Source organism: Equus quagga, chromosome 9 (genome assembly GCF_021613505.1).
Source record: "Equus quagga isolate Etosha38 chromosome 9, UCLA_HA_Equagga_1.0, whole genome shotgun sequence".
In the NCBI taxonomy this organism is placed as follows: Eukaryota; Metazoa; Chordata; class Mammalia; order Perissodactyla; family Equidae; genus Equus; species Equus quagga.
Genome location: NC_060275.1, coordinates 3152902 through 3176339, shown reverse-complemented (window position 1 = coordinate 3176339; position 23438 = coordinate 3152902). Strand labels below are relative to the sequence as shown.

The 23438-nt window shown below is 39.1% G+C and overlaps 1 protein-coding gene across 9 annotated transcripts in view; it reads left to right on the top strand.

Annotated features, from left to right (window-relative positions):
* The first annotated feature begins 11 nt into the window (after positions 1-11).
* ZNF236 (zinc finger protein 236) overlaps positions 12-23438 on the top strand; it is a 114627-nt gene continuing 91200 nt past the window's right edge. For 3 of the 9 annotated variants that reach the window (XR_006890085.1, XR_006890090.1, XM_046671365.1), the window contains exons 1-3: positions 13-186; positions 18132-18274; positions 19501-19665. Coding sequence is in view for 2 of the 9 variants with exons in the window: in XM_046671365.1 (XP_046527321.1) it covers positions 18248-18274; positions 19501-19665 (192 nt within the window). In the remaining 7 variants the exon portion in view is untranslated. Of the gene's footprint in view, positions 187-1109; positions 1258-1710; positions 1804-1971; positions 2839-13199; positions 13911-18131; positions 18275-19500; positions 19666-23438 lie in introns of those variants that run through there. The other 6 variants (XR_006890089.1, XR_006890091.1, XR_006890086.1 and 3 more) reach the window with 5 other exon arrangements.

Genomic DNA, 23438 nt, shown 5'->3' with positions numbered 1-23438 from the left:
CGGGCGGCCCCGGCCCCGCGTGCCGTCCCGCGGGAGGCCCGGAGGCCTGCGGGCGTCGGCGGGCGCGGTTCCCGGCCGTGAGGACAGCCGCCGGCGGGGCGCGGACTGCCAGCCCGGCGAGAGGTGGCTCCGGAGCCCGCGGCCGCGGCGTCTCGCTTCGCCCCCGAGGCGCTTAGGGGGAAAGAGGTGAAGACTAGGCGTGGGCGCCGCGCTCACAGCGCTCACCGGACGCGCCGCGCTAGGCGTTCCCGCGTCGTGGCGGACAGGCTCGCGGGCGGGCGGGGAGCGGGGCGCGGCGGGGCGGGCGCCGGCCGGCGGGGGTGCGGCGCCGCCGGTGCTGCTGCGGCGCTTCGGCCGGCGGCCCAGGGGCCTGCGAGGAGGACCTCGCGGCCTCGCCCGCCCCTTCCTTGGCCTCGTGTTGCCCAGTGTTTCTCTCTTTACATTTCTGTTAACGTGTCTCCTGCCGAAAGTAGTGTGAGGTGCAGGGACTCCCCGTGACTTGCAGGAAGGCTTTAGGGAGAGCACGCAAAGCTGGCCTCGACGTAAGGGGGGGAACCTGTTCTCCCCGGTCCTCCCCATCTTTCCAAATGGCGTCATTGGTCCTTTGGTTTTTCAAGTCCCAAACTTAAGAATAATTCTCCTTGTAGTCCCCAAGACATCTCATAATTAAATCTTGTAGCTTCTCCCGCAAACTTGTATTTCCAGTTGGCCCCACGCAGTCCTTCCATCCCTGGTGTCACCTCCCGGCCCAGCCGTCGTGTCACCCACCGGGGGACCTCTGCGCGAGCTCTCCGGCTGGCCCGCCAGCCCAGGGTCCTTCAGGTGGAAGTCAGGGCCACGCCCGGCAGAGCTCATCGCTGGGTCCCTCCCTGGGCTGAAGGCCACCCCCCTGCAGGGTTAGCCCCTCCAGCCTGTGTCTGGCTCTCCTTTCTCTTGCCGCGATCTGGCGTTCACTCCTTTAGTCCCTTGATGGTGCCACGTTTGTTAGTCTTCCCTGTTCTATTCAAGGGGAGACGCCACCTCCTGTTGCTCCTTCTGTAGACTGCAGTGCCCCTTCCTGAGAGAGGCCTTCCTCAAACCTAACAGTGCCTTTTCCCCACTCACCCCAGTCATCCTCTACCACAGTGGCTGTCAGTGTGGTTCGCGGAGCCACGCAGTTCTGGAGACGCTTCCAGGGCTCTGCACGGTCAATATTTTGATGACGATACTAAGACGATTTGGTTCCCGTTTGCACTAATCATGCAACAGCAATTAGAGGTAAAATTGCCGAGCTTCCAGCACGAATCAGCGCGGGGATGGGAGCAACCTGCGTTCTCTTCTGTATTTCACTCAGAAACAAGGTGTTGCAGCAGAGAATGCAGAGGCAGATGTGAGGATCCGCCTGTTTTCTATTAAGCCAGACATTAAAAAGATTTGTAAAAATGAAAACTTTTTAACATTTTTTGGGAGAATATATTTTTCATAAAAATATCTATTTATGTTAACGTGTAATAGATTTATTTTTAAATGAATAAATATAAAAGTTGCTCAGTTTTAATTTCTAACAGAGCAAGTATCAATAGATATGGCCTATATAAAATTAAGGTCTTTGGGGTCCTCAATAATATTTGAGAATGAAAAGGGATCCCGAGACCAAGGTTGAGGACTGTTGCTCTCTCAGTTTACTTTCTTAATAATGTTTCTCATAATACAAAATTGTTTTCTTTTCAGTGTCACTCATTATGGATTTTATTCCTAAGAAAAACCTGAAAGATAGATGGGGATTTTTACACATTGGGAAGTGAGCTCAGGTCCACCTATCTAGTAAGTGGCAGGGTTGGGATTTGAATCTACATTTGAGTCCAAAGTGTGCATTTTATTTTTCTCTCTTGGTAAATATAAAGCCCTACATGTGGGTTAATGCATTTATTCAAAAAATATTTTAAAGCACTTCCTTTGATATGTGGGCACTGTGCTGGGGGCTCAGGATACCGAATTCAACCACAGACAGGGTCTCTGCCTTGGCTCCAGGGCAGTGCATGTCCTGTGATGGTAGCAACCCTCATGGCAGCAGACAGTGGGCACTGGAATTCTAGGCTTCCCCAGAGAAAATGATGTCGGAACTGAAACCTCGAGAAATGACTAGGAGTAGGCCTGCTCAGAAACATTTCTTGAAGCGATAATCAGTTAGCCTAGGACCTAAGTAAACAAGTTGACGGGGCAGCATTTGCTGAGCACTTGCTTTGTGCCTGGCAGCATCCTGGGACATAGAGATAAGAGAGAGAAGTTTTTCCTTCATAGTTCCTTTAGTTTATTCTCAATAAGCAGAAATTGTGACCTTGATGGAAACCACATTTGGAAATCTTACGTGGCTTCCAACTGTTTTTTCCAGAGTGGCGCAAAATTTTCCTCCCTAGCTTGGACCTTCAGTTGGCCTCCTGCTAGGCGTCTGTTTTCTGTTGGAGGGATATTTGTAATACTTAATTTCCAGAGACCTGAAACACGCAGACCTTGAGCCAAATGAGGGAGCAAGTCATTTCTTGCTCAGATCACCAGTTCAGGCCCTCTTAGATTTTCTTGAGTGGATTCAAGAACTCTGTACTCTTCCCTCCAAGGGGAGGAGACTGCTAGAGTAAGCTACAAGTGGGAGCACTTCAGTGTTTTACAAGGCAGGGGAGATATAGTACTCAGCTTTTAAGGTGACTTGTATGCTTCTGTGGGCAAAACTAGATACTGTTGTGGGTAACAGTTAAGGGGAGACAGACTGCTTAATAACTTCCTAACGATGTCAGGTATCCAAGGATGAAAAGATTTCTTCTTAAAGGAGCACCCTGTCCTCTCCATCATTGGACTTTTTAGGTAGGCAGAAACTTGGACTGTTTAGTGTTTTAAGGAAAGTGTGATTAGATAACACAAAATCTAAAGATTTTATGATCCTGGAATCAAGTAGTGAGTTAACATGGGTTCAAAAATCTTGTTCTTTGATGCAAAATAGCCTGGGAAAACCGTACTAACCCATAATTCCTCATTAGATAAAGTCGATTTAGCAGTTTTTGATAATACTTGTTGTATATCAGGGTCTTTGCTTGTGCCTGTGTGCAAGACTGTCTTTGTGCTCAAGGAATTAGTGCTTTCAAACTCCTTTTTAATTGTAGGACTCCGGTATGTGAAATGTTACAGCAAGGCCTCAAGTGGTAGATTTCACCCTTGGAGCAGTTATGGAACCCCCTGGTAGCTTTGAAATCTCCTGATGGCAAGGCCTTGCCCGAGTCTAGTTACATCTGAGCCTCTGAGGTGGGACCCAGGCATTGCTGCTTCAAAAGCTTGCAGGTGGCTCCATGGCGTGGTCGAGGCTGAGAACCTGGCCTACCGCAAAGCTGTGCTGGTTGAGAGGGAGGGTGAGGGATTCAGAGACAGCCTGCACCTCTGAGGGGCCTTCCCCTAAAATTTCTCTCAGCGTGGTTGAAAACTGTTGCTGTCGTGTATTAAAGTTGAGAATTTATGTAATCTAATAAGCTGTGTAAAGAGACTCAGTGCTCAATACAGAGGTAAAAAACTCAGTTGTCTGTGGGGCAAACGGGTAGTGCAACCTAGGGAAGCAGCTGAAGGTGACAGTAGCAGTTGGTGGCTGGCTCTGGGGGTTGTGGAGAATCCCAGAGCTCGTGTGTCCACAGGGCAGGCTCCTGCTCTCCTCTGTTCAATTATTGCCATAGCTTATGATTTTTTAAGAGAAACCAGAAATGTGTATTTTTTTAAACCTCTTTATTATTGTATTTGAGTATTATTTTAATTGAATAGAACATCTATATGGAAGAGTGCACAGATTTTAAGTGAAGAGCTTCAGGAATTTTCGTATGTAACCAGGGCCTGGAACATGAGCAGTACCTTGAAAGTTCCTCTCATTCCCTCCCAGTTGCGGCTGCCTGCTCCCGCCCTCCCTGCCCCCCGCACTGTCATCTTCTGATACCGCAGATCACTTTTACCTGTTTTTGAACTGAATTGAATTCACAGTATGTACCTTTTTGTTTTGGGGTTCATTTGTTCAATATTTGTTTTTATGAGATTATCCCTATTATATAGCAGAAATGTGTTCATTTCCATAGTTGTATAGTATTTCATTATACGAACACTGTCATTTGATTTATCCTTTCTACTATAGATATTTGGGTGATTTCCAGTTTCTGGCTTTTACAAATAAGTGCTGTAGGAACTTTTGTGCATTTGTGGGTCATAGTGGACACTGCCGAACAGTTTTCTAGCGTGATTGTGCAGTTCACTCTCCTGTCAGCAGTGTATGAGAGTTCCAGTTGCTCTGTAGTCACTGCAGCACTCTGTGTCGTCTGTCCTTGTAGCAGTGTACCCTTTATGGTAATGTGTAGTGTTATCTCGTTTTGATTTTTAATTTGCAGTTCTGTGCTAATAAGGTTTTCATGTTTGGTAGCCACTTGTTCTCTTTTATGAAGCTCTTAAGTCTTTTCCTGTTTTTCTACTGGGTTGAAAATTTTTTTGGTTTTTTTTTTTGTTAGTAGTCTTTATTTTTTAGATTGGTGTTAGGCTTACACGAAATTGAGCAAATAGTACTAAGTTCCTGTATACCTCTTGTTTCCCCCCTCCCAGTCTCCCCTGTCCTTAACTGTGTGGTACATTTGTAACAATTAATGAACCAGTTTTGATACATTATTTATTAACTGAAGTCCACAGTTCGCATTAGGGTTCGCATTAGGGTTCATTGTCTCGGTAGTTTTGCCTGTCCTAGAAGGTCCTGTAGTCTGAATCATATGGTAGGTGGCCTTTTCAGGTTGGCTTCTTTTCCTAAGCAACATGCATTTAAGATTCCTCTATGTCTTTTCATGACTTGATAGCTCATTTCATTGCTGAATAATATTCCGCTGTATGGATTTATCACAGTTTATGTATGTATTTACATTTTGAAGGACATCTTGGTTGCTTCCAGTTTTTGGTGATTATGAATACGGTTGCTGTAAACCTTTGTGTGCAGATTTTTGAGTAGACATAAATTTTCATCTCATTTGGGTAAATACTGAGGAGCATGATTGCTGGATCGTATAGCCTATGTTTAGCTTTGTAAGAAATTGCCAAACTCTTCCAAAGTGACTGTACCATTTTGCGTTCTTGCTAGCAAGAGAGTTCCTGTCGCTCTACATCCAGCATTTGGTATTGATTTTTTTGGATTTTAGACATTCTAATAGATGTGGGTGGGCATCTCCTTGTTTTAATTTGCAATTCCCTTATGTCACATGATGTTGAGCATCCTTTCATATGCTTATTTGCCATCTGTATATGTTTGGTGAAGAGTCGTATGTCTTTTTTATTACTGATTTATAGGAGTTCTTTATATATACTGTATATAAGTTCTTTGTACCCTCTCATTCACTCTTTTAAGAATATCTTTTCATGAACGAAGTGCCTAATCTTACGTTGCCCGACTTATCAGTACTTTCCTTTATGCTTAGTACTTTTGGGAACTGTTTAAAGAATTTTTGACAATTGTAAGGACACAAAGACATTTTCCTGTGTTTTCATCTAAAAGCTTTTATTGTTTTACTTCTCACCTTTAGATTGACATCCCATCTGAAATTGAGTTTTGTTTATGATGGAAGGGTGAGGATTTTTTTCACATGTGGTTATCTAGTTAAACCAAACTATTTGTTGAGAAGACAATCCTTTCTTTGCTGTACTGCGGTATCCGCTTTGTTGTGAATCAGGTTACTGTATAGGTGAAGAATTGTTTCTGCACTCAGTTCTCTTCCATTGGTTTTTGTTTCTGCCTACTCACTTTCATACTGTCTTAATTACTTTTATTCTGAGTTTTGGTATCTAGTAGTATAAGTGTGAGTCCTCTGCTTTGGTTTTCCTTCTCATGATTACCTTTTCATCAAAAAACTTGCTGGGATCTTGCTTGAGTTGCACTGAATCTGCAGATCACTTTGGGTGGAATTAACATCTTTACAATCAAGTCTGAATCTGTGAACCCGATGTGTCCTGTTGATGATTTACTTCCTCATTGTTTTCTCTCAACGGTGTTTTAGAATTTCAAGGCAGGGGACTTATACATATATTGTTAGGTTTAGTCCTAGGTATTTGGTGGTTTCTGGTACCACTGTTTATAGTGTTTTAAACATTTCAGTTTCTATATGTTGCTGATTATAGAAATACAATTGATTTTTAAAAATTAGTCTTGTATCCAGTGTCTTTTACATATTCATTTACTATTTCTAATACTTTATCTGTAGATTCTTGTGGATTTTCTGCTTGATCATATTTGTTAGTATTGACAGATTTATCCCTTCGTTTCCAGTCCTTATCCCTTCTGTTACTTTTGTTCTTGCCCCTTCAACTGATGAGAACTCTGGTGATGACTAAGTGCAGTGGATGACAGACGTCTTCGGCTTGTTCCCAACTCCAAGAGAATTATTCAGTTATTCTGTATTATTAAGAAGGGTGCTTATTGTAGGCTTTTTGGGGTACATATTATTTATCAGATTCAATAAATTTCACTCTTGTTTTGCTAAGCATTTTTAATCATGAATGAGTATTGAATTGTATCACGTTTATTTTGCATTTATTGTGATAATCATGTAATTTTTCTTTTTTATTCTGTTGAGGTGAATTATATTATTTTTTTTTGTAATGTTAAACCAAACTTACCTCCCTGGAATAAACTAAACTTGTTGTGATGTTAACCTTTTTGTGTATATCTAGGTTTGATTTGCAAATACTTTGGTTTTTGTATCTATGTTTATGAAACAGATTGACCTGTAAATTAAGATTGCCATTACGTTGTTTTTAAATCTTTGGTAGACTTCCCCGTTGGGGATTTTGAGATTTCTTTGGGTGAAATTTTTAAGTTACAGGTTCATTTTCTTAAATAGATACAGGATAACTCAAATTTTCTATTTCTCCTTGTGTCGGTTTTGTTTTTCTAAGAATTCATCTAAATTTAAAATTAGCATAAACTTTTTCATACTACTCACTTTTATTTATTTTCAGTGCCTCTAGGTGCTATAGTTAGTGGCAGCCTTCCTCTTTTTCCTGATAGTAGAAATTGTGCCTTTTCTTTTCTTAGTCTTACCGGGGTTTATCAATTTTATTAATCTTTTTGAAGACCCAAGTTTTGGCTTTCAATTCAACTTATGAATGTTGGTTTTATATTCAGTTAATTCCTTCTCTTTATCATTTCCTTCCTTCTACTTTATGTTTGATTTCCTGTTGTTTTTTTCTAACTTTTTGATATGGATACTTAATTAATCTTCAGCCTTTCTTGTTTTTTAATATATGCATTTACACTTGTGTGCATTAAGGCTATCTTTATTAGCCCATTTTTAAGTGTATCCTAAAAGTTTTGATATGGTATATTTTTATTTTCATTAAATAAAGTATTTTCTAATTTCTATCATGATTTCTACGTTGACTCATAAGTTACTTAAAAGTTGTGGCTTCATTACCAAACATTTAGAACTCTTTAAATTACTTTCTTTCATTATTGATTTCTAGTTTCATTTAATGTTGGAGAATAAAGCTTGAATTATTTTATTATCATTTGACACTTACTGAGACTTGTTTCATGTTTTATGCTCAGATTTGGTAAATGTTTTATGTGCATTTGAAAAGACTATGTATTGTATCTTTTTTTTTCCTGTTACTCACAAAATTGTAGTAAATTGTATTAAAAATTGTATTAAAGTCTCCTGCTATGATCGTAAATTTATCTATTTATCCTTGTTTCCTGTCAATCTTTACGTTCTATCTTTTGAAGCTGTGTTACTAACCGTATAAATTTAAAGATGTCCTATCTCCCTGGTATATGAACATTTTCTCCTTATGAAATACCTGCTTTGTTCTAGTAAGGCTTTTTGCCATAAACTCTCCTTTGTCTGGTGTTTGTACGGCTCTCCCACCACTGCTTTGATGAGAGTTCCAGTCGTATTTCTTCATCTACCCTTTTCTTTTCAGTCTTTCTGTCCTTTTATAGAAGTTATGTCACTTGTAAATAGCACATAGTTGGCTTTTCTTTCTCCTTTTTCTTTTTTTCAGTACAGCCTCATGATCTTCGTCTTTTAATTGACACGTTGAATCTAATTACATTTTAGGCAGTGCTTGATAAATTGGAGTTTGCATCTGACATCACTTTTAGTTTTCTACTTGATTCATCATTTTATACTCCCTTTTCCTTCTTGACTTCTTTTGGCTCACTATTTTTAAAATGGTGCTTATCTCTTTCCATTAACCTGCTACATATGCATTCTTCTACTATTCTTTTTTGTTTTGGGGGGGGCGAGATTAGCCCTGAGCTAACATCTGTCACCAATCCTCCTTTTTTTGCTGAGGAAGGTTGGCCCTGAGCTAACATCTGTGCCCGTTTTCCTGTACTTTATGTGTGGGATGCCTGCCACAGCATTGCTTGACGAGTAGTGCATAGGTCCATGCCCAGGATCTGAACCAGTGAACCCCAGGCCCCGGAAGCAGAGAGTGTGAACTTAAGTGCCGTGCCACCAGGCTGTCCCCTTTTTTATTATTCTTTTAGTGGTTACCTTGAGAATATGATATGATCTTTGACATATTATAATTTAATATAAATATTTTTACCACTTGCCAGGAAATTGTAGGATGTTAGAGCATTTTAATTCTAATTACTGCTCCCTTCCCCTGTCTTTTGTGAGTATTGTTTTTATGTACTTTATGTATAGTCTTAGACCTCAAAGACAATATATTGTGGTAAAATATGCATAACATAAAATTTACCATTGTAACCATTGAAAAGTACACAATTCATTGGCATTGGTGCATTCACAGAGTTCTGCAACAGCACCATCATGTAGTAGCAGAACTTCTCGTAACTCCAAACAGAATCCCTGCACCCATAAGGCATTCACTCCATCCATGTCCCTCCTCCCCGCAGCCCCTGGCCGCTACTCATCTGTTTTCTGTCTCTGGATTTACCTATTCTGGATCTTTCATATAAGTGGAATCGGGCAATATGTGGCCTTTTGTGCCTGGCTCCGTTCACTTAGCATACCATTTCAAGCTTCATCCATGCTGTAGCTGCATCAGTATGACATCCCATTTTATACCTGAACAGTATCGCATTGTGTAGATACATCGCAGTTTGTGCATCCATTCGTTTGTTGATGGACTTAATGTTTTTTAACTTTTTGACTATTGTGAATAGAGCGGCTGTGAACATTTGTGTATTTGCTTTTGTTTGAACACCTGTCTTCTTTTGGGTGTATACCTAGGAGTGGAATTGCTGGGTCATATAGTAATTAACTTGTTGAGGAACTGCCAAACTGTTTTCACAGCAGCTATGACATTTCAGATGCCCACCAGCAATGAATGAAGGTTCCAGTTTCTTTGCATCCTCAGCAAGGCTTGTTATTTTCTGTTACTATTTTCATTTTGGTTATCCTAGTGGGTGTGAAATGGTATCTCATTGTTTTGATTTGCATTTCCCTAATGATTAATGATATTGAGCATCTTTTCATGTACTCCTTGGCCATTTGTATATCTTTGGAGAAATGTCTATTCAAATATGTTGCTCATGCTCATTTTTTAATTGGTTTTTTTTGTTGTTGTTGTAAGAATTCTTTAAATATCCTGGATACTAGATCCTTATCAGATAATTGACTTGCAGATGTTTTCTTCCATTTTTTTAGTTTGTCTTTTCATTTTCTTGATAGCATCCTTTGATGCACAAAAGTTTTAGATTTTGATGAAGCCCGATTTACTTTTTCTTTGGTTGTTTGTACTTTTTTTTTTTTGGAAGATTAGCCCTGAGCTAACTGCTGCCAATCCTCCTCTTTTCACTGAGGAAGACTGGCCCTGAGCTAACATCCATGCCCATCTCCCTCTAGTTTATATGTAGGATGCCTACCACAGTATGGCGGGCCAAGCCATGCCATGTCCGCACCCGGGATCCAGACCAGTGAACCCCAGGCCGCTGAAGCGGAACATGTGAACTTAACCCCTGTGCCACTGGGCTGGCCCCTGGTTACTTGTGCTTTTGATGTCATATTTAAGAAACCTCTGCCAAATTCATAGTTATTAAGCTTTTTTCCTATGTTCTAAGAGTTTTATAGTTTTAGTTCTTAAATTGAAGTCTTTGATCCATTTTGAGTTAATTTTTGTATGTGTTGAGATGAGAGTTCAAATTTGTTGTTTTACATGTGGATGTCTACTTGTCCACGAACCATTTGTTGAAGAGACTGCTCTTTCCCCATTAATTGTCTTGGTACCCTTGTTGAAAATGAATTGATGATGGATGAATAGATTCATTTCTGCATTCTCAGTTCTATTCCATTAGTCTAGGTGTCTATCCCTCTGCCAATACCTCGCTATTCTTATATTATACTTAATAATGTAAAGTGTCAAGTATACATTATACAAGTAAGACACTTTAAAATAAATAAATAGCCATTAAAATTGTAAGTTATTCTTGTGCTACCTAAAATGACCTCACAAACTCCTAGGGGCACACTTGATATGCTTAGAAAACGCTCTGCACCTTTCTAGGAAATATTGTGAATTGCTCAGCAGTGTGCTGCAAACCACGGCCTTAATGCTCATTATTGCATTTATCAGCTTGAAAATGCTTAGCAGAGAACATTTGGTGGACTGGGTAAAAAGATGCAAAGTACACAAGTGTTAGGCAGAGGAGTGAAGTAGACACCCGCCTTTATCGTATTAATTTTCTGAAGATTATTATTTAGGAGAGCATCCAGTCTTTCTATCCCACAACTAAGACAAAGGTCTTTATTGGCTTTAAAGAGATTATACTTAAGTAAATATTAAGGCTGTTTACTGTAGAGAATAACGCATGGGATATATAAACCCTTAATGCCTTTGTCACTCTGGGGACTTCACTGTGGTGCCGAGGAGTGTGGAATGTAATGGAAATTCCAGGGATTGCAGTAGTGATGGCTGGCTGGTGTGGAATCGTGGTTTGCTATCTAGGGTAGGAGTTGGCAAACTTTTCTCTGAAGGGCCGGATGGTAAATGTTTAGGTCATATGGTCTGTGTCTGTAACTACCCAGATATACTGTAGGCTGAAAGCTGCCTTAGATAATGCATAAACCAATGAGTGTGGCCATGTTCTAGTGAAACTTTGTTTACCAAGGAGGCTAGGCGTAGTTAGTTGATCCAAATCTAGAGGAAAAGACAGGAATACAAAAGAAAGTTGTATATTATAGCAATTTCCTTTTAAGTAAACTTTATATAGATGTAGAAAATGCAGTGTTCTGCTCAGAGAATCTTCACAACTCATGTAATCAGCACCTAGGTTATATGGGTTATAGTAATCATATACACACACACACAAACATATATATATGATTATTATAACCCACATATATACATGTACACACACACATGTAACTGCTTGTGTTAAGAAATGGGGCATTAACAGCACCCTGGAAGTCCTCATTGTGCTCCATCCAATCAATACCCATCCTCATAAGACAAACCACTATCCTGAAGTCTAACAACGTCTCGCCCATTTATTGAACTTTATAAGATGAAATCATACAGAATGTTTCCTTATGTCTGACTTCTCTTGGTCACTATGTGAGATTTGCTACATTATTGTGTTTAGAAGTAGGTTGTTCATTCTTTCTGTTATATGGTATTCCATTATGTGAACTGCTCCCATTTATTTACCCATTCTATGTTGAAGTGCATTTGCATTATTTTTAGTTGCTGGGTGTTAAAAATAGCACTTCAGTGAGCATTTGTAAACATGTCTTTTTGGTGCACTTATATTCACATTTCTGTAGGGCTATACCCAGGAGTAGAATTGCCGGGTTACGAGGTTTGCATGTGGTCAGCTTTGGCTGATGCTGCCAAATAGTTTTTGAGTCATTGTAGCGATTTTCCCTCTTTTCTGGCAGTATGTGAGACTTCCAGTTGCTCCATATCCTCCTCAATCCTTGGTTTTGTCTGTCTCTTTAATTCTAGCAGTACTGGTGGGTATTTTTTGTTGTACATTTGCTATAACTTGGATCTTCACTTCAACCCCGTGGGTAGGCAGGATGGAAATCATGCTCATCTTTGGGTGAAGAATTGAGCTGAGTGACAGTCTGGTTTGCAGAGAACTCGCTCAGCACTTGGCAGGACTGAGACGACCCCTAAGTCGTGTGGCTCACGGTCCTGCATTCCTCACCGTCTCCCTACTCTGTGACCTGTAACTCATATTTTAACTTAAAAAGTTACACCACTTTTCAGACATAGACATTAAAAATAGTATGTATTGTGTGTACATGTTTTATTGGAAATTGGGGCTGCATCTTGGGCTGGGCCGTCCACAATGCTCCGTGGCGCCCCTTCGCTCTACTTGCTTGTTGTTGCAGTGCTAACATAAATTGTGTGTCTGTGGAGATGTAAATAGAATATTGGCAGCGAACAGAATGACAGATTATTATAGATATATATATATATATAATTAATTTTTTGCATTGTCAAAGGAAGCATTATACTCAGCAGTAGTACACTGCTGGATCATTCTCAGAAAGGCCCTGTTTCAGACTTTGAGCCTAGAAGTCTGTGATTTAGCCAGAAGCTGAGGCTATAGATACTTGAGGATTTATTCTAATTTTAACATACAGTAGTTTTGTTAAATTTGGATAATGTGTATGTCGTTTCTGAATATATATCTACCTGAGTTTGAAGTCTTTCTTTATAAATAATTTACAGTGAATAAAAGCAAATATTTGAAAGAGCCTTGATAATTATTTTAAAAATAATGAGAGAAAATGTAGGAATATGAGGCATAAGAAGAAGACGTCACACAAATACAAATACTGACAAAATGGGCATTGAAAGCACACCCAGGTAAAGGTGAACTTGTTCCTGGAAATAATTGCAGCGCGAATATGAGTGACCTGACTCTATTAGGACCATTTAATGAGTTTCTGAGCAAGTATCTGCCTTTAAGGCTGTCCAAGACATGCTTCATACCATTTATCATGGTACCAGTACCAGTGCTTTGGACTCTTTAAGTGTCTCATTGAAACTACTCATGCTTTTGACAACGAGGGTACTTGGCTCTTGGTTGAATGTATTTCGTACTGAAAGAACATAAAGAATCCTACGCTTACAATTGGTGTAAAATGCTGTCGATAAAATCCTGGTTCGTCTGCTGTTTTTCTGCTAGGCTCGAGGTGGAAACCGGAGTCTCATCTCAGAAACTATGAACTTAAGAGGCGTGGAAGCCTGATTGGTTAGGAGGGCCTGAGTTGTGAGTTGAAAATTACTCCCAGCTTTGCCATGGGCCGATTGTGTGATTTTGACCAAGTAGCTTAATTTCGCTGGGGTCTTAGTTTCCTAAGCTGTACAGCAAGGGTGTGGACTGTAGGACTCACCTTTTCTTCCAAGTAATTTTATTTCTTACTTAATTTAATTCTTTTTGAATGGGTAATACATTATAATGGTTCAAAATTTAAAAGTAGGGAAGTCGCCTTTCCCAGTCCTATTCCCCAGTCAGATTTCATACAGGCAACCAATGCGATTATTTTTTCCTACAGTTTTACAGGGATATTTACTGCACATACAGGCAAATGCGTGGGATAGCTCTGCCCCCCCTCCGTTTTTTAAGGAAATTATTGCATCTAGAACATACTGCTTTACCACTGAATACATTTTGAGGATTATGTTTCCATGTGAACACATTTCATTTCCAAATGAGAACCTACTTAATAGTAAATACATTTGACTAGATAATAGGGACAATTCGGAAAGTGCAAGAGTTTTCCCTGATACTACCCCCTCCTCGGTGCGGGCACTTTTGAGCTGACAGATGTTGTTCCCTCCTGGAGGAAGGCAGGTGCTGATGGCTGATGCTGTTAACCCAGGAGAGAGATTCTACAAAGGAAATACTGTACATACAGTTGAGCTGGCTCCTAGGAACAACCAAGGCTAAGGTATATATTTACAAAATAAGAATAGTTAGTGGATACCTAACAAGCTGCAAAAATATTAAATCTAGCTTAGGTAGCTCTGAGGTGGAGGGCATGAGTCACTGTAAAAGTAGGGATTAGAAATATTGGTCTTGAGAGCTTCAGACAACTGAGAAGAGACCAAAAATGTTACTAGCTTTTATCTCATCTCCAAATATTTAGCAAACATTTGTTAGGCACATATTATGTTCCAGGCCTTATATAGGCTTTGGAGATAAATGATGAAGCAGGAAGGATTCGGGGCCCAAACACTTCTGAGTTTTACCTGAAAAAGTCTAGCTGTGTTAAAGCCTGAGTGCTGACAAATGTGGGTGGAGCAGTAGAAAACAGGAGACAGGAAAGGCGGAGTAAGAAAGAAGTAGAAAAGAGGAGAAAGAATGGTAGAGTTTAGCCAAAGTGGTACCAGTTTGAAGTAGGGGCAACTATCAGACCCGAAGCTCTACTTGGTGACTTGGGAGGGCATTATGATATCAGAGGATGAAAAAGTGGGAGCAGAATGGTGACGTGGTTAGAGAGCGAGGTTCTTGGAGGATTGTGGGGGGTGATGGAAACAGGGAACTGAGGCTAGTGCCTGTTGAGAGCAGAGGATAGGGAGATCAGCTCTATTTTGGAAAGGTTTTTATTCAAAATGTAAAAATAAATGCAGATAAAAAGTCTGCGGTTAGCTCAGTTACTTTAGAAGCTGAAACTGATGTATTTCTTATTTTAACATTAAAAATGCCTTATCAAGATTTATGGAAAGCTGTTAAATGCACAGTGCTTAAGTGTTTAAGTCAGGAGGTGCAAATTTGAGTTAAACCCATGCAATGATAGGTTTTGTTGGAACTTGGTGTCATATCATAGAGAGGCATTTTGTATGAGGTCAACTTAAGTTCTTGAGATTGGGGATGAGGACAGACCTTTGCCATTAAGATTTAGCTGACTGGCCTGATTGCTGAGCCTGGTCTGGGGAGAAGAGCATTTTGTAGGATAGCTCTTCTAGTCCCGAGTTATTACAAACCAGGCCTGAAAGTAGTTATGGAATAATATGGTTATGGGTTGAGGGGTAGGACATGAGTAGGAAGGATGAGCATTGCAGAGATGGCTGTGCTTCTAAATTGTTGGTAGGCTCTGGTCTCTATAGCGTCCGGAGGCATTATCTTATTTAATCTGTGCGACTCTGAGATAGGCTTTATTATTTTTGGGGTGGAAGATAGAAAGCTATTATTATATACTATTTAGAATCTATGTAAAGAGTTAAATTGCTTTTGAAACCCTTCAAATTTTTGTCAAGGAAAACAAAGCTGCTCAAACAATTTCTTGTCTTTGAGCAATCAGTTTTTGTTTAATTTTGATAGAGAATTTGAGTTCTGGGTGGCAGGAAGGGTGAACAGTTAAAGAGGATGGTGGTCATGTCTGTGTGTGTAATGTGACCATTTGGGAAAACTGCCTGGAATTCTACCTGCTGGGCCTCTCTCGCACCAGTGAAATCTTAGAATGATCCACCCCTGTCCTCCTGGAGCACGGAAACATGTAGTTGAAAAATACTGTCCTGGATAAACTCTTAGATTTGAGCATTGCTGGATGCAGTAGCTTTGTGCTTATTTTGTGAGTGTGGCGAGGGGAGCTACAGAGAGAACATACTCTGATTTGGGAAACATTAGGAATATGTATCGCCAAAATCTCACGTGAAGTTCTTCTAGCTGCCCCTTATAAATGCAACTATCCTCAGGAGGGCTGACTATTAAGAAGCCACCATTCATTTGATCATACCTTACTTAGATCTCTAGCCTGTTAAAATCCAGTGGCCTCTGTGGCTGCAGAGATGCCCCCCCGCCCCCGCCAAACAGTGCATGTATGCATAGATGTATAGTATTTGCAGGTAGTTTTCGCGGGGTTCATGGATCTCCTGAAGCCCATTCTAAGCATACATTAATTTCATAGACCTCTTTCTGAACAACAGATGCTCTGGGGACCAGAAATTTGAATGAATTTGAAGAAATGACAGACAAAAGAGGTTTTTTTGAGGCCTAGGACTCTGCCCAGAAAGGGCTGACTGAGTAGAAAGAAGACAAAGTGCAGATGATAGAGGCCCACCTAGTCCTGGGAGAAAGGAGAAAGGCTTCGTGCTTTCTTGGTGCAAAGAGAAATAGCCACATTTACAAAGTGTGTTCTCCTCAAGCACAGTGAAAGTGTAGCGATGCTGTGGACTTTAAAATTATGCTCAAGTGGAAACTAAAGCATGGATTCTTCCCCCGACCCTCCAGTTACACTTTAATTTGAATTGTTGTTTTGAGTTTGTCTTTGAACTAAATTAATATATTATCAGTAGAGGAAAGGGCTTACTGAAAAAGTAATTTTATTATGTTTTGAGCTTTAGTACAGAGGGAAGTCTTGCTTCTTAACATAAAAATATTTTCTGGAAAAGTTTTAATTCATAAGCAAAATGACATCATTTTTCAGTTTTAAATGTATAGTTTCTTGTCTCTTAGGGTTTTATCTGTCAGTTGCAGTTAATTAAATCCCTTCTCATTTTTGGATAATATATTAGGTAGTTTCAATATCGAGGCTATGAAAATTGTTTCATTCTATGTCCTGAAATAGCTTTTTAATTTTGCATTTTAGAAATTAAGTTTAGGAGCTCTTTCATTACTGTATTCAACCTTTAGGTTAAAACACTTACTACTCAGTTCCTGAAACACAGTTTTCAACAGATATTTTACTTGGACGTTCCTAACCTCTAAACTACTTCTTCCTGAAGTACAAAATTATCCAAAGGGCATAATAATAATATATCAATTGATGTGGTCAGCAATCATTTTATTTGGACTTGGGGAATCATAAAACATTTTGTTATTAGTTTAGTGTAGAAATTTTGAATGTATTGTCTTTGAGTAGCATGTGGATAAAGTTAAGAATAAATAGAATAAAAATCATGTTTATCTTTTCCTTAGTAGACCCATTTTGTTTATGAATGAAGTTTGAGTTTTTTGAATTACGTTAGTATTTCTCGAAACTGGAAATCACTTTATTCAAGGACCTGCCAGGCGAGGTTTTGAAGCTGCTGCCAGCTTTCTGCCTCTGTCTCTGCTCCCCTCCTACGTTGTTTCCAGCCCACCGCCCATCCTTTGGAATTTCACAGTTCTTGCTTTAATGCAGATTCTGCTGTAGGCGAGGAGGACTGTTGGCCAAACTTGGAACTGCAAGCTGTTTTCTCAAAAGAGGAATTTAAGGGTCTGTCGAAAATTTGGAATGCCTGTGCTTGCCAACGGACGTTTGAGAAACAGAAGAGCTTGTCAAGCTTACTTGAGTCTTAAAATTAACCCCTCTCTACTTTCAAATTTCTAAATTCTAATATTTTTGGGTCAAATTTGATACAAAGAGTCATATGTGACATTTCTAGTCTTTGTATAGTTAATAGGTATTATATCTTTGTGCCCAAATTATAAGACGTAGAGTATATTTACTTATTTTAAAGAATTGTAGAGGTTTAAGACATCTTTATTTTGTGACATTCTTTACAAACTTTTGTGATTATTACATAGTTATTCTTATTTGAAAATACTTTTACGTTTATAGCCGTTTACCTTCCTGGGTTTGTAGAAGCACACTGTGAAACCTGAGGATTGTCCAAAGCATTGCAATCCTTTATCTTCCTAAACCATAACTATATGAGAGAACAAAAGCTTTTTTCTTTTTGAGTTCATCTTGATTTGTAGCAGTTTTCCGAGGTAGGTGGAATTAGTGAATTAGCTTTTATATTTCCGCTAGAGTTTTGTTTACTGAGTGATTTAAGAAGCAGTGTGGATTACTGATGCACTCTCAGGGACTTAGAGGTGAAGTGCCTCCCGATTTGTAGTGGCTTTGAAACAACATTAGCAGGTAGGCAAGGTTAAGAAACATGGCGGCTTTTGTGTGTCTTTGCGTGGGCGTCAAGCTTCAGGAGTTTAGTGTCCAGTTTCTAAAAATCCTACTAACAAATATTTAGAATTCTGTTGGCCTTTGTCTCAGTCATCTCCACGTTTCTCATTTCTAGCTTAAAAACATGTCCATTTAAAAAATTTAAGATATCGCTAATTTCATCCAAAATCTGTCATAAATCTCTGACATAATTTGGTTTCTAAACAATAACCAAATAATTTAGTTTTATTTATGCGATGAGAATAACAACTGGTATTTATTGTGTATACTTATGCAATTTTATAGATGGAGTTTTAACATTGAATGCGGAGAACACTAATTATGCCTGTCAAGTTCCAAACTTCCATAAATGTGAAATCTGTCTGCTATCTTTTCCAAAAGAGTCCCAGTTTCAACGCCACATGAGGGATCACGAGCGAAATGACAAGGTATGTATTTTCAAAAGGGATATCAGAAATGTGAGCGTTGAAACTGGAGGTATTGTAAAAATCAACATGTAAAATAAAAATTTTTCTCATGACTTAGATTCCTAAATTGTGGAGTGTTTTATATTATATAAATATTTTGACCTTTTGTTTTTAGTTGTAGTTGTATTCCTAGACATTATTAGGTAATGAGAGAGAGAGTTTGTCTAGTGAATCTATGTATATATTGAAGTTATTTATGAATGGACAAAGAAATACTCTTAAAATACAACTTTTCCCAGTAGTTTCGATTTCCTAGGTGACTGAGCACAGAATTGGTTTATCTTGATGTGTTTTTCTCCAGCAGAGTGTTACCCTTTTATTATCTCGAATACCATTTTAAAATGGTATTTGAGATATTTTAGATCGTATTTCAGCAGGGAACAACACTATCTTAAATAGAGATTTGAACACTTTTTTGCAGTGCCCCTTGTGGGATATGTCAAAGATGTTAGTGTCTTGATGGAATGGTCTGCCTGATAGATGGAAAGTGGCAGTTAAAACTACAATTAAAAAAGTGATTGCCGACTTTTCTCTAGGTTTGGAGAATGTCAGCTAGTGAGCCATTGAGACCAGAAAAACACCAGGGATCTCTTCTCTAGAGAACAGTGTATGACCAACTCTGGCTTTACTTTCAGCATGAACGATAATGCTGTAACCAGTATCCACTGGCGTTATCTTCCCAAGTTCAAGATGTGAAAATACAGACTCATTAGGGTCTTGATATTTCAGAGAGAAATACCAGTGATTACTTTATCTTTCTACAAGTAAAAGGCATTTGGGGAAAACTTTAGAGTGGGATAAGCAACTCTTTTAAAATCTAGTAAAAATTTTGATGATTACTTATTTTACTTAAAGTGATTTTGTTTATAGCCATGGAGTTGGTCAGAAAGGAAAGGAAAAATCCTACCCAATGAGTGGGAGTTTCTCACGTTTGTTTTCTTAGAGGCTGCATCCTGATACATTTATATGCCGTATTTCTTATTAGAAATGTTTTCTGTATAGATGTGTTGTCGTCCTTATAATTCTTTGGTAAATTCTGTAAGGAGCTTTACTGTGTCCATTTTGCGTTTATTGACTTCAGAAGTTCCTTAGAAAGATTGTAGATTCTGGTACTTGTGAATATTTGAATGACATTTATTGTGGAAAGATTATATTTCAGTGGCTTCTTGACTTTTCTCTCCAAATAGCCACATCGATGTGACCAGTGCCCCCAAACATTTAATGTTGAATTCAACCTGACACTTCATAAATGTACCCACAATGGGGAAGATCCTACCTGTCCTGTGTGTCACAAGAAATTCTCCAGAGTGGCTAGTCTCAAAGCGCATATTATGCTGCATGAGAAGGAAGAGGTAATTGATTATTTTGGCCTATACTTTGTTAACTGATCTTTAACATGCATCTACTATTTAGGAGGATTTTAGGTATAAACTAGTTCAAAAAGCCTTTCTTATAGATTTCAAGGAGTTAATTATCATTAAATTTGCCTGGACGAATCTTCAGTTTACTGATAAACCTTTTATTTTCTGGCTATACCTTAGAGCAGAGACATTTTAATGTGTAGTATATTTGGAGGGTCAAAATATGTCCATGTTGGCTAGAAGAGACCCCCCCCCCTTTTTTTTTTTAACAGAAATTAACTTTTGTAGGATTCTGTAGTGGCCAAAAGTAGATTTTCTGCCTCTGAAGATGGTAGAATCTCCTCACTTTGCTCCTGGATCCCTTGACATGTTTGAGAGAAGAGAAGAAATGCGTGATGACCCAAGGCAGTTTATATATAAAGTGAACAATCCTGAAAGGAGCCCAGGTGTAGCCTTGGGGCAGCTTCAAGGCTGACAGGCTGCACTGGCCATGTGTACAGAAGAGGCCTCTATGTTGCTGGAGTGGATGCGCCTAATTTGAAGTGTAAATGGCTGTTGCTTTAAAAATAGCACATCTTCCCCCCCTCAGCCAAATTATTATCGTAGAAAATTAGGAAAATGAAAAAAAGTAAAAAGGAGAAAATAAAATTACCTCTAATCTACCATCCAGGGATAATTATGGATAACTATTTGGTATATTTTCCTCCTGAGACAGAAAAACAAATACAGTATTTAATTGCATATATAAAATTTGCATCTTAAAAATTGAGTTCATACTTTCCATGTAGCTTTGTATCCTCTTTTTATATATGCCTTTAATTTTTAATATTAAATAATTTGTTTCTATCTTTTTAAATCTTCTTGTATCCGTGATGCATATTTATTTTGGAAAAAGTTAGAAACTAGAGATTAACTAAAGTAACATTATTAAAAGAACCAGTAATCACACCAGTTGGAGAGAGTGCACATATAGTCTCTCAAGCTTATTTTTTTGCTGTACATGCTTTCCACAATAGTTTATATATTTAAGAATAGTTTTTTTAATACAAAAATAGGTATGCTACTGTTTGGTAATCTACCCATTTCCCTTAATATGTTGTAAATATATTTTCCCCCTTTTCACTTACTATATCCTAAATGTTTTCCTCATGTCAATATTGTAAATTACTCTAAGTCTTCAGCATCTAGACATAGCATAGTGATATTTGATCATTTCCTTTATTATTTAACATTTAACTTGTTTATACCTTTTCCATATTATAAATAATACATCTTTATGTGTATCTTTAGTTATTTCATTAGGATGGATTCCTACAGGTGGGTTTACTGAGTTAACAAGACTTTTTTAAGTTCTTTGCAGAATGCCCCCTTATGTTCTAGAGAGTGTGCTGCTTTATGCCTTCCCCTGCAGAGCGTAGGCACGCCTGTCTCACTCAGCCGTAGTGCAGTGCTATTCAGAATTGGCCACTGTTTTACTTTTAAAAAGCAGAAAATGTTTTTATTAAATAATGGCGTATTAAAATATTTTGGAATAAGTTGTATGTACACATAGTAAGAAAGCAAGAGTAGAGAAGGGTACATGGAGTTGTCAAGTCTCTGTCAACCTCTGACTTCAGTTCTTCCCCAAAAAGCAGCTTCTATTAGCAGTTTTTTGTGTATGCTACTAGGGGCACCTGTGTATTTATAAATCTTCTCTGCACCCCTTTTAATACAGCCCATATTATTCTGTGCCTGTTTCCTTCAGTTAACTGTATCTCAGGTATTGTTACACATCTGTTCATCAGAGAGCTTTCTCATTGTTTTTTGTTTTTGGTTTTTTAAAATTAATTAATTACTTTGAGGAAGATTAGCCCTGAGCTAACATCTGCTGCTGGTCTTCCTCTTTTTGCTGAGGAAGATTGGCCCTGAGCTAACATCTGTGCCCATCTTCCTCTACTTTATATGTGGGATGCCCTCCACAGCATGGCTTGGCAAGTGGTGCATAGGTCCACACCCGGGATCTGAACCGGCAAACCCCAGGCCACTGAAGTGGAACATGCAGACTTAACCGCTGCACCACCAGGCCTGCCCTAATTTATTTATTTTTTGAGGAAGATTGGCCCTGAGCTAACATCCGTGCCCATCTTCCTCTACTTTATATGTGGGACGCCTGCCATAGCATGGCTTGATAAATGGTTGGTAGGTCTGTGCCTGGATCCAAATGGGCAAACCTGGGCTGCTGAAGCAGAGCTTGTGAATTTAACTGGTATGCTACTGGGCTGGCCCTGTCTTATTGTTTTTAACAGCCACATGGTATTATCATAATCAGCAGGTCACTATTCTTAGACGTATACAATGCAAGCAAAGCTACAGTGAGCACTATGTTCATTTACAGATTCTGGTTCTTGTGACTTGCTTAGAGATACTTCCCAAGTTTAAAACTGCTGTTTTTCACCTCCCACCGTGTCTTCTAGTGGAGTACACATAGAGATTTCAGGGGCGTGAGCTCACACTCATGCCTCCAATCTGGTCCCTCCTGGCAGGGCTCCCGTGTGCCTCCCCTAGTTCCTGTTTGTGTGTCCCTTCTCCACAGTGAGGACCCTGACTCCCACAGGCCAGCACATATTCACTCCCTTTGCTCAATCCTACATCACGTCTGCAATAGTTTCACACTTGCTTGGCCCACACCACTGTAAATAAACCTACTAAAAAGCAGTCAGGACTTAAAGTAAGTACAGGGTAATTTGATTCAGTTTGCTTTCTATTTTAGGCCCATTCCTTCCTGTTCCTTTTTTTTTGGTGAGAAAGATTGGCCCTGACCTAACATCTGTTGCTAATCTTCCTCTTTTTGCTAGAAGAAGATTGTCCCTTAGCTAACACTGTGCCAGTCTTCCCCTGTTTTTTTTGTGCGTGGGGCGCTGCCACAACATGGCTTGATGAACTGTGTGTAGTTCTGCGCCCGGGATCCAAACCCATGAACCCTGGGCTGCCAAAGTGGAGTGCGACCTTAACCACTACACCACCTGGTAGTGTACCCTTGTTCCCGTTCTTGTGGTGCACAACCCTCAATCAGCTGCCCTCCATCAGAGTGAGGTTAGTCTGACCACAAAGACAACCCAGAGCAGAGTGGGGATTTAGTTTCTGAATATTTGGATATTAATTTACATTCAAAGTCAAAATGATACAAACAAGGAGCGCTCAGAGAAGAATGGCTCCCTCCCGTGCCCTCCGCCTCACTCCTTCAGCCTTTCCTACTAGTTGTTCTGGTTTGTCTCTGCTGTGTTTCTCTTTGTAATGATATGCAAGTGTTTGTATGTTTCTTATTTTCCTTTTCTGGTTTATTATTAATACAAACGTTAAAAATCAGTTCGTATTTTTATTTTTTATTGTGATTGCGTTAAAGTTTCATATTGCTACAGGGGAGAATTGAACATGTTTACAATAGTGAATCTTTGTCAAAACATCACTTAGTAACATTTTGTTCATATGGATTCAGTACATTCTTTAAATTCTTAAATGTTTTAAGACTTTTATTAATATCATTTAGGAGGATCTTTCAGTTATATATTGTTTGTTATTTGACTACAGGAAAGCAGAACATTTTTGTGTATTAATATACATTAATATACAAAAAGCAAAACATTTTTGTATATTAGTTTTGTAGCTTGCCGTCCTACCAGATTCTCTTTGGGTTTCAGGTATATAACTTCATCTAGAAATAATAATTGGGTAATAACATTTTTGGTTTTGTTTTCTTTTCAGCTAGCACATGGGATTTAAAATAA